General features: G+C 37.8%; 2 protein-coding genes across 3 annotated transcripts in view; both read right to left on the bottom strand.

Annotated features, from left to right (window-relative positions):
* Positions 1-5,884: 5,884 nt before the first annotated feature.
* LOC106532073 (alpha-L-fucosidase 1) lies at positions 5,885-9,496 on the bottom strand. Its single transcript, XM_014028061.1, has 8 exons — positions 8,852-9,496; positions 8,639-8,773; positions 8,032-8,169; positions 7,789-7,894; positions 7,510-7,710; positions 7,224-7,414; positions 6,275-6,374; positions 5,885-6,170 (listed from the first exon to the last, which is right to left on the bottom strand). Exons 1-8 carry the CDS (start codon positions 9,184-9,186, stop codon positions 6,036-6,038), a joined length of 1,341 nt encoding a protein of 446 aa, XP_013883515.1. The 5' UTR covers positions 9,187-9,496; the 3' UTR covers positions 5,885-6,035.
* A 451-nt stretch (positions 9,497-9,947) lies between these two features.
* Positions 9,948-11,564, bottom strand: part of zbtb8b (zinc finger and BTB domain containing 8B) — a 10,073-nt gene continuing 8,456 nt past the window's right edge. The window contains exon 6 of one of the 2 annotated variants that reach the window (XM_014028059.1): positions 9,948-11,380. The gene's annotated coding sequence lies outside the window, so the exon portion shown is untranslated. Of the gene's footprint in view, positions 11,390-11,564 lie in introns of both variants that reach the window. The other variant, XM_014028060.1, reaches the window with a different exon arrangement.

The following is an 11,564-nucleotide window of genomic DNA, read 5'->3' as shown; positions in this document are numbered from 1 at the left end:
ATGGATGGATGGATGGATGGATGGATGGATGGATGGATGGATGGATGGATGGATGGATGGATGGATGGATGGATGGATGGATGGATGGATGGGAGCACCTGCAGCAAACATTTGGGTCACTTCACTTAGTGATTTGGACTCTAGAATCTCCTCAAACCGACTGAATGTCTTGAAACGGAGGGAAGAACAGGAAGTTTTGCTTTGGTTCTGGATGTTCTGAAGGAGAATTATCTGAAAGCTTCCAGGTTCAGAGCAAGGTCATAATAGTTTTGGATTTTTCATTATAGTTTAGTTTTATTTTGTTGTGACTTTTTTCTTTTAATTCAGCAAGTTTTAATTAGTTTCAACAGTGGATTAGCTAGTTTTTTATCAGTGTTTTTAATGCTTAGTTTTAGTTTTGTTTTTATTCTAGTATTAGTTTTTTATAGTTTGAATAAACATATTTGCCAATGCGACCTCCAGCTTGTGATGTTCCTGTGAGTTAAGTAACCAGCAGCTTTTTGATCATCAGTCTGTTATAGCTACACCTTCCTAAAATAATCCCGTAACTCAATTTTGCCAACAAAGTACTTGGGCAATTGTTTTAAGAAAGTGACATTAGTTGTCTAGATCCTGGTGCTACCTGGCTGGGCTATGGCTTGTTTTTCACAGGAACTACTGAGAGAAGATAGCTTGCCAAGATACTCAGTTAGTCCCTTGAGAAATATTCCACCTGCTCTATTACCTGTTTCCACTACAAGACATTTTTCATTTTCTCACAATCATTTTCACAGAAATCCCAAATCGGACATTACTACTTTACTTTCTCCCAATTTTTGTTGTTGTCATTTAGTAGGTGAGCGCTGAACAGCAGCAGCAATGTCCATGTCAAATTTATCTGTATAGCACATCAACAACAAAAGCTGACCAAAGTGCTTCACAGTTCAGTCAAGACATCAAAAAACAAACAATTAATAGATGCAAATACAGAAACACAATATATGAAAAAAGCTCTGAACGGTCAGTGTATCTTTTGGTCACTGGTTTTTCATTTTAGAAACTGGTATTAAAAAACAAGAATTGAGTGGATATTTGATTTTTGTTTCGAAATACTGAAATTAAAATTCAAACACAAAGCGTTTCTCATTCTCAGTGTCAAAAGGGGATGAGCAAATTTTTTAAATGATTTTTCATTTTCTGTTTCAGATAGCAAAAAAAGAAAATTACTTTAAGACAGAAATGAAAAAAGGCTTGTTTGTTCATAATCCATGACAGGTCGTACCAACTTACTGTCTCCCTACAATAAACTGTTTCACCACCAGGAGGGGTGTCTGCAATATCAAAGTTACTCAATGAACATCCCATTACAAGTAAAAAGCATTGATGTTGACTTCATCATCAAATAAATTTGCCAAGTATTTATTTAGTATCAGATCAATATCAAAGTCGTAGTACTGCCCACCCTTCACTGAAAGGAAAACTCCAAGGATGCAAACTGAGAAAAAAGCAGACTACAGATTTTGAATTTCAGGATGGGAAAACTCAGGACAAAAAAACTAAACTTTCTACTCACAGAACAACAACTGTACAACACACTAATGGAATAAAATTTATCTTATTTAGCTTTTTATTGAGAGAAATGGAAGTAGCCGACATGTCTTCAGTAAAAGAGACTTATTTGGCCAAAAGGGTCAGTGTATCTTTTGGTCACTGGATTTTTATTTTAGAAACGGGTATTATAAAACAAGAATTGAGTGGATATTTCATTTTTGTTTTAAAATACTGAAATTAAAATTAAAATAGAAAGTGTGTCTCATTCTTAGTGTCAAAAAGGGACAAATAAAATTTTAACAATGATTTGAGTTTCCTTTTCTGTTTCAGATAGCAAAAAAGAAAATTGCTTGAAGACATAAAGGAAAAAAGGCTCGTTTGTTTGTATTCTACAACTATCTATTCCCCTACCAGAAGGGGAGCTTGCCTGACAGCTCTGCATAATTAAACATTAATTTATGTAAATAAAAGGCTGAAACAAAGAGAAATATGTCCATAAATGAGTTGTATGATGACTGTCGCTCTGTGAGCAAAAGCTTTGCAGAGATACTTCATGTGGCTTTTGGGTCAGTGTATCTTTTGGTCATTGGATTTTCATTTTAGAAGTGGGTATTAAAACACAAGAAACAAGTGGATATTTGATTTTTGTTTTAAAATACTGAAATTAAAATTAAAATACAAAGTGTTTTTCATTCTTAGTGTCAAAAAAGGACAAACGAAATTTTAAAAATGATTTGAGTTTCATTTTCTGTTTCAGATAGCAAAAAAGAAAATTCATTTAAGACAGAAATGAAAAAAGGCTCATTTGTTTGTATTCTACCACTATCTATTCCCCCACCAGAAGGGGCGCTCGCCTGGCAGCTCCGCATAATGAAATACTAATTTCTGTAAATAAAAGACAGAAACAAAGAGAAGTGTCCATAAATGAGTTGTATGATGACTCTCACTGTGACCAAAGGCCTTGCAGAGATACTTTATGTGGCTTTTGGCCAAATAAGTCTCTTTTACTGAAAACATGTCAGCTACTTCCTCCACTTCACCTCTATTTCTCTCAATAAAAAGCAAAACCAGACAAATTTCATTCTTTCTGTGTTGTACAGTTGTTGTTCTGTGAGCAGAATGTTTTTTCTTTTCCCTCCTGAGTTTTGACAAAATCTGTGCCTTTTCTGTCAGTTCACGTCCTCGAAGTGTTCCTTTAAGGGAGGGGTGGGCAGTACTACGACCTTGATATCGATCTGTTACCAAATAAATACGTGGCAAATATATTTGATACCAAAGTCAACATCTGTGTTGACTTTGTTTTTGTTGCAGCAGATAGGTGTCCTACAATGCTCGGAAATGAGCGTCAGAAGATTTTGTGCTCGGCTTGATCTGAGGAGAAAAAGATCTGTGTCAGACGCAGAACTGGAAAGCGATTTGATTCAGTCTATATATGAGGTAAACATCTATATCTGTGTAATGGGATGTTCATTAAATAACTTTGATATTGCAGGCACCCCTTCAGGTGAAAAACAGTTTATTGTAGGGATACAGTAAGTTGCCACAACCTGTCGTGGAATGTGAACAAACAAGGCTTTTTTTCATTTCTGTTTTAAAGTAATTTTCTTTTTTTGCTATCTGAAACAGAAAATGAAACTCAAACATTTTAAAAATTTTGTTCATCCGTTTTTGACACAAAGAATGAAAACGCTTTGTATTTTAATTTCTATATTCTACAACAAAAATCAAATAACCACTCGTTTCTTGTTTTTTAATACCTGTTTCGAAAATGAAAATCCAATGACCAAAAGATACACTGACCCTGAACCTCCAAATCTTAAACACAAGCCAAAGAAAATAAATGGATCTTCAGCAAAGATTTAAAAGCCTCAACAGTCTCTGCTGACCGAATATTAAGAGGTAAACTGTTCCACAGCTTTGGAGCAGCTGTTGCAAAGGCCCGGTCACCTCTAGATTTCAGTTTGGATCTAGAGACATCTAAGAGGAACTGGTTGGTAGACCTGAGTGCTCTGACTGGAGTGCAGATGTTAAGAAGATCACATAAATATGACGGGGCCAGACCATTAAAAACTTTAAAAGCCATCAATAAAATCTTAAAATCAATTCTCAGGTGAACAGGAAGCCACTGGAGAGAAGTCAGGACCGGGGTTATGTGTTCAGGCTTTTTAAAACCTGTTAAAAGACGAACTGCTGCGTTCTGGACAGTCTGTAGGCCATGCAGAGATGGTTTATCTAAGCCAGCAGACTGGAAACAGGTGATGTTACGGACCATGATGCAGTAAGCTGCCCACAGTTAATGTGAAACTGCTCTATTTGAAGAAAAAAAAAGATTAATCAGTCCACATGGCTCAAAATAAACTGACAAACACTAATAGTAAGGATATTCTATCTATAATGTCAGTTAGTTTTGTAAAAAGATTATACAGTTTTAGTTAGTTATTGTTTTTTATTTTATTATAGTTTTTATTTATTTCAGTTAACTAAAATGTTTTCAATTTCAGTTTTCATTATTTAGTTTAAGTTAACTATAATAACCCTGATTCAAAGTTGAGGGTTTTATTTGAGTTTGGTTGCTGAATGTCTAACAGAACATGTGGAAGAGAACATGATCACTGCCAAACTGCATGAACCTGTCTTTGTTTCCAGGTTTCACCTTCCTGCTCAGATTTTAGACATTGTATCGGAGATGATCGGTGTTAAGAGACAATTTTCCACAAGTTGGACCTGAAACAACACTGTGGGTTGTTCAAAGCAGGAAATGTTTCGGTGAACAGCACAGATTACAATCTGTGTTGATGAACCTTCGATGAGTTGAGAGCTCTTCAGGTTTGGAGCAAATGTTTGGGATTTCTATAAACTGTTGAACAAATTCAGATAAGGTTGGACTCTTTATTTGGTTTTTGTGTTAAAGTTTGAATCTCCTTCAGAACATCACAGCCCTGGTGAGTTGAAGTACACGTTGTCAGTTTGATGCGGTTTTACAGCCCAAATAACGAGTTTTGGAGTCCAGGTTAAAGATGCAAACAGCAATTTCATTAGATTTGTTCTGACATCTCCCAAACATCAAGTTTCTATTCATCCTTAGCTACTCAGACGTACATTAAAATTTGTTTTGGTAGATCCTGACCACTGTAAGGAAGCCCCAGGACTCCATGGAGGGATTATGGATCTTTTCTGGCCTATGAACACTTCAGGACAAGCTGGAAAGTGTTACTGTGGAGAGGGATGTCTGCGTTTCTCTCATCCTGACTACAGATCAACGGTAGAAGATTGAAACCTTTGGTTTTTTTTATAAGTCCTAAAATTTAGCTTGACTGCAGCTGGTTAAATAAACATTTTCCGTATTGGTAAGCAGTTTAACAATATAACCTGTGTGTTTTCTTTTCAGTCTCCTTTTTACTTTTATTACTGTTTTAAAGTTTACCATCTCTGCATTGTCTCAAAGTGTGAAGGATAAATGAGAAGTGGCCTCCGAAGGCACAGCTGTCAAATGACCACAATAACTAGATATGAGTTAATCACCAAAAAAAGACTTTAGGTAAGACTAATACGAAACACAAACAAATGCTCCAAAAGACAATTTATTCCAACATTTAAAAAAGATAAATTTTAAAAATATACATTTATTTAAAAGTGCTTTTGAGAAAAAGTTTTTTGTACAGTAAATTCTACTTTTCATTCATGGTCAAGAAAACAGAAATTCAAGATGCCAAATTCAGCTCATAGTCATGCAAGAAACAACTGAATCATTAAGAGTTTGATTTCTGTCATTTGGCAACGAAAAAGTAAATAAAAGAAAGTAACCCATTACACAAACACTGTCCCTTTAATCCCTTTAAAAAGTACAAATGTTCTCACAAACTTCCTGGTTGGACTCATCACTGTACCGTTCTTTCATTGTCTGATGTCTTGACTTTTCAGAGTTATGTTTTGTATAGTGGTATTAATTTATATTTTCAGATCTTCCAAGGTGCCAATTATAGAACTCTCTGTGCATTGTTGCCTAAATCCAATTCTGGAAGTGGTCATTCAACCAGATCTGTTACAAAAGGACAACTGATATTACCAACTTTTAAAAACTGTTACAGCCAGAGGTCTTTCTTCTATGTTTATACTAAAGCATGGAATGACATTCCTCAAAACATAAAGTCCATTTCAAAACTACAGCCCTTTAAGAAGAATCTTGTCTGCCTTCTGCTGGACACTTTTTGTTGCGCTCATATTTAGACATCCTATTTTGCAAATGCTGCCTTTTTGAAATTTGGTATGCTTGTTTGTCTTTGTGTCTATGGTGTATAATGATGTGATTGTGATGCTGTATTTCTGAGTGTTTTATGTGCTGCAGAACAGGAACCTGCTGTAAAACAGCAATTATGCTGAGTCGGGCTTGATTTTTAATAATCTTTTCCTGTTAAATAAATCAAATCAAATCATTATCCTGTGTTTAAAAAACCTGAGTTTAAAACTGATTTTCATTCAGTTAGTTATAAACTTATGTTTGAACCTTAATGCACAGATTCTAGTTTAAGTGTCCAAACATGACCAGGAAGACGGGGCAGCTCAGGCAAAAGCACAGTGAGGCCCCCGTTGGGGTAGAGTGGAGACCAAGGTAAGGGTGACTGACTGCCCAACAGGATCACCTAAAACAAACAAAATAAATAAATAGGGTCAAAGGTTTGAACTATTCAGTCCTGTAAATCTATTATCAGTAAGATAAGACAAAGCAGAGTGGGATGATCCTTACCTTTGTGGATGCTGATGTTTTGGGAGTCTGCAGCTGCAGTATGGTGCCCGGTGGTTTGGCAGTCATAACAGCATAGATCGTATCACCTTTAGAGGTATACCTACCATAGGTATGAGACACAAAATATATAAAAGTCAGTTATTCTTTTAATAAGTGCAATGGATAGAGCTTCAAACAACAGAGATTGGTGATAAAATGAGGAGTTTAAGGTGATTTTAGTATCGCTGCTTTAACGTTAAAAACCTGTGATAACTCTGCAACAAATAGGCATGACTTTAATTCTTGAGATAATTGGATTAAATTTCCAGGAGAAGTAGGAAGTAACATGCTCTTAACATTGGCTACCTATATTCATTATTAATTAATTAATGTATTGCTTAATAAACTGCATGATCTAAGATTATCATGCATTAAAAATAGGCACTAACTGTAAAACTAGACAGAAAACTAATTGTTTTGCATCCTCCTCATGTTTGGGGTCTTGAACGTTTCCCTGATCAGACTGTCATGAAACTCAGCCAATGCTTACATCAAATATTATCTTTTGGTTGAATTATGAATTTGTTGATTATTGAATTAGAGTGAGATTTTCATCATCGATCAACTGCCAGAAAAAATGGCAGAACCCATTTGTTCAAAATTGTGGTGAAAGGGTAACTTTTTGCTACGTCATACTAAAAAATCAGAGTGAAATACTCCTGGTGACCGATGAAATATGCAACTGGAGGACAAAACATACACCCGCTTACATCGGCTGAGAGGCGGGCTTTGTAACGTACCTATCTACTGTAACGTAATAATCAATGTCATTTAATGTTTATTATTAAAAAAAACAGCTGAAGTTTGATGGACTGGTGTAATTCCCAGTAAGAATTCACGTATTTCTGCGCAATATCTTATCTCCAAACAGTGCCCTGTGAGACTCCAGGACTCTGGTCTCGGCCCTTACCAAACGGGAACAGTGGCATTTTCCATCTGAACCCTCCAGGGTTTGGAGGCAAAGATTGCTTCGCCGTTGATTTCCAGCCAGGCTCCAACACCCCTGAGCCTCTCCTCGAACACAGTGGGGATGGTCCCGTCGGCTGTGGGGCCAACGTTGAGGAGATAGTTTCCTCCGAGGGCCACGGTGCTGACCAGATCCTGAGACAAAACAAGGAGAATTTAGAAACAAACAAGGATTAAATAAGCAGAACCTTAGATCTACTTGCCAGGATTTAGTTAACGTGCATTTTTACCTTGATAATTGCGGGCAAGTCCATAAGTTCCTGAAGCCTCATGTTTCGACGATAACCCCAGGACAAGGTGTCCACAGACGTGCATTTCTCCCATTTGTGACTGGGCAGCTGGCCTGGAGTATACTTATCCTCGCAGTTATAGTAGCCGCCATGTTTACAAGCACACCCAGCTCCCCATCGGTCATTGGTCACAACAGTATCCTGACCCAGGAGGGACACGGTGAGTACAACTCCACCCTTTGTTGTTTAAATGTGTATTCTTATAATAAAGATACTGACTTTAACAGGACTATCATTGTAGAGCCACGCCAGGAACTCTGTGGAGTTCCAGTAGGTGTCTGGTGCTTCCCAGTCTCCATCAGACCAGATCACCTCAGGTCGGTACCTACAGGTCAATGAGAAGACAAAGGATCAAACGTTATTTTGACGACACTGTGCAGTGGCAAAGGACAACAAGCCATTTTAACTGTGTCACTATTTTATTGCACCAAAATAAAATGACTGAATGTAGTACCTACAGACCTTACAACCATGTTATACAGCTCTGGAAGTAGTTTAAGCTTCACAAACTCCTGAGTTTTAAATCCATTCTTCTTGTCATCCAAATAAAGAGGATGAAACCACTCGTACAAAGAGTTGTAGAGTCCATAGTGCAGCGACCTAAATGAGAAAAAAAAACATTTAAGAAAAACATTTTGGATGTACTCTAAGAAGTCGTGTCTGCAGAGATGATACAATAAGCAAAATTTTATTTATTTTTAAACTTTATTTGAAGGCTAGACCTTTAAAAGTCGAGATAAGTGTGTAGTTCTATGCTCTGACCACATGAGGGCGCCTGTTGGCAGTAAACATCTCAGTCAGTGCATTAATTTACTTAGTAAATGCATTTTAAATCTGTGAATACTTGCAACCCTAATAAACACTCAGGAGTGAAGTTGCCGCAACTTGAGAAGCTTTTAAAAACTTTTATTTTGTAAGCTGATACTGTGACTGAAACCACTGAAGACGTTTTTTAATGTATTAAAGTGACGCAAGAGTGGAAATGTGTTATTGTTTTTGCTGCAGTGTCTTTAAATCAAAGAATGAGTCTCACTGTTTTGAACAAGTACTTGGTTCCGTGTGGACCCACCTGTTTCGGACTGCCTCTCCCAGGTCTCCCACTAGGTCCCTCTTAGGACCAGCATCCACCGAATTCCAGTTCCAGGAGTTTGGAGACTCCCAGTTGGTGAATCCTTCGTGATGTTTGGCAGTCAGGACCACATATCTGTAAGGAGTGTTGATATTTAAGTGATCTTTCTGTGTCACGAGACGCGGAAGTAGCACGAGGTTCGGCTCTGCTTACTTTGCTCCAGAGGCTTTGAAGATGTCCGCCCACTCCTCCGGGTTGAAGAACTGAGCGTGAAACCCGTTGACGAACTCCGGGTAGCTGAATCCAGGCGGGTAATTCTCGGCCATGTACGCCACGCACTTCGGGTCCGGCGGCTGCTGGCCCTGCCAGTGCCACCAGAACCACTCGCTGCCAAAGCCGGGGACAGAGAACACCCCCCAGTGGACGAAAATCCCCACCTTGGCCTCGTCGAACCACGAGGGGAGCGGCCTGGCGTCCAGGCTCGTCCAGTCCGCCGTGTAGCGAGCCGACACACGGGCGACGAGGAAGAGGAGAAACACGGATATCATGGCTGCAGCGAGGCCAGCCGACACGGAACTCGTGTAGTCCTGTGCTGAACTTTACGATACGTTGATATTATGACATCTAAATAAAAAATCAAATCAAATCAAACCTGTCTGCAGAGGCTGGGAAAGCAACTAAACATGATCCCTGCTTCCCTAGTTGTTTTGTTTGCAACCTTTCCGGGTCACGTGACTAATCACATGGTTCACCACACGACCGTCTACTGCGCATGCTCCAAATAATGAGCACATATTTCACTAATGTAGCCAACTTTCCTTCATTTTTACTGTTGTTTTTCCTCTTTTTTCCTTTTTAATATTTTAGTCTGAGCTTAATGAGTCAGTGAGGACGTTTAGACCACAAAGGAGCTCTATTATCTGTTCTATTACCTCATAAACAGGTCAGCCAGTAAAACTCATTATGACTGTGATTACAGCTGTTATAATCTGACTTTTAAATAAAAACCTTTATCTAAATGCAGGATTTATAGTGACAGCTTGTGCTTTTTTCTGTTTTGTCAATTGCCTCCATTGTTTATGTTTGTGTATTTTGATGTAAAAAAAATTCAGATTACTTTCAGTTCTTTAATTCAATCTCCCCTTGAGAAAGACAGATTAATCAAACACATGAATATTTCACATCAGTGAAACATCTTTAGCTATTATCCATTTTTAGCCTGTAGGTGGCAGCACAGGCTACTTCTCTCATATTGTAGATTGTTCTGTACCAAAAACAGCTAAGTAAAAACAAAGCAAAACATACAATATAGATAAAAGCAATTGTTTTATGTTCACATACATTTATTGCAGATCAGACATTTATGCGTACAGATTAAAAAATTTTGATTTTTATGCAAAGGCAGTGAAATTTACAAGTTGGCGAAGTAGAGACAAATATTTTTAAGGCGGCACAGAAACTGATATGCCTAAATATTTATCTTTGGTGTGGCACATAGATGTAAGGTATACAAGAAGTCATTTATTTGGTCACATTTCTTTTACATGCACTGCCAAGTGGAACTACAGCAAGTCTACATAAACCTTGATTAACTGAAATCAGAAACAAGTGTTCAGCTTTGTAAGTCATGAAAATGTTCAATTTAACATACAAGAGCCTACTAAAGCAGAAGCTATATTTAAAAGTCTCAAATGGAAAAGGTATTAATCAGATATACACTCACTCACAAAATAAAAACTGAACATCAAGGCAATAAGCTAATATTAGCTTTAGCGCCATACTGCTAGACGGTCCTTTACAGTCTTTGATACGTTTCCTTCAAGTTTGATGTAGACCATTGTGCCACAAATCAAACAAAATAAGATTTGTGCTTTTTTTTAATATTATGATCCCCGCTCACATCAAAAAGACGTCAGAAGACCATTGAGGCCATCAATTGGCCAGAGAGCGATGTCAATCATGACAGTGAATCTTTTCAAAACCTCAGCATTTGTTTTTGGCATGTACCTTGTCAAAATATACATAAAATGCATCTAAATGCTACTACGAGGAGCAGCAGACTTTTTTTTTTTTTTTTGCTTGTTGGCTAACAACAGAATTCGGATGGAGTTGATTGACAGGCCTTGACCGGTGGAGGACAGGTGGCCTAAACTTGGCCACAGCAGGTTTAGAAGCCGAGGCAGAGAATGGTGAGTGTTTACTGATTTCATTTCTCTTTTTATTTACTTGGTGACAATAAGTTTCAGGCATCTAATATCAAGGCGCCACTCAATTTTATGTAAGTATTGAGACCGTGTCCAGCCGGGTTGTTTTGAATTCGGGCGGGGCAAGTCGTGCTGAGACTGGGCAATGTAAAAGTGGGTTCACTTATCTGCTTCTTGTCTCCTCGTGGAGTAAATTACATCCAAATCAGACCATCCCTTCTGTATGCTCAAAGTTTTTCTTTTTGTTTTTTTGTTTTTTGTCAGTGAGTGTAACTACAATTTCGACTGATTTCACAAGATGGTAAAAAGAGCGTCTTCGTTCTGTGTGCAGGACACAGAGGTTTGTTTTTTATCTGTGCAAATATGTTTGAAATTTAAACTTAGTTCCAGACAGTAAAAAGTCACAATCAGTTCCTTGCTTAAGACTAATGAATAAAGCACAATGAAAGTAAGAGTTGGACAGACTATTTGGACAAACACAAGTGAATAAATAAATAATGTCACATTGATGATTTGATATTAATAAAAGCGTGGCCACGGCTTAGAGCAGGGGTGGGCAATCCTGGTCCTCGAGGGCCGCAGTCCTGCATGTTTTACATATTTCCCTGCTCCAACACACCTGATTCAGTCACTGAATTACCTCTTCCAAGTTCTGCTGTATGGAGGACCGACACTGACATAATTAGAAATAAACGCAGAAACACATAAATGAACCACTAAAT

The sequence above is a fragment of the Austrofundulus limnaeus genome, unplaced genomic scaffold (assembly GCF_001266775.1).
Source record: "Austrofundulus limnaeus strain Quisiro unplaced genomic scaffold, Austrofundulus_limnaeus-1.0 Scaffold715, whole genome shotgun sequence".
Lineage (NCBI taxonomy): Eukaryota > Metazoa > Chordata > Actinopteri > Cyprinodontiformes > Rivulidae > Austrofundulus > Austrofundulus limnaeus.
Note: the sequence above shows the minus strand (reverse complement) of the source record. Positions and strands in the feature narration are given on the sequence as shown.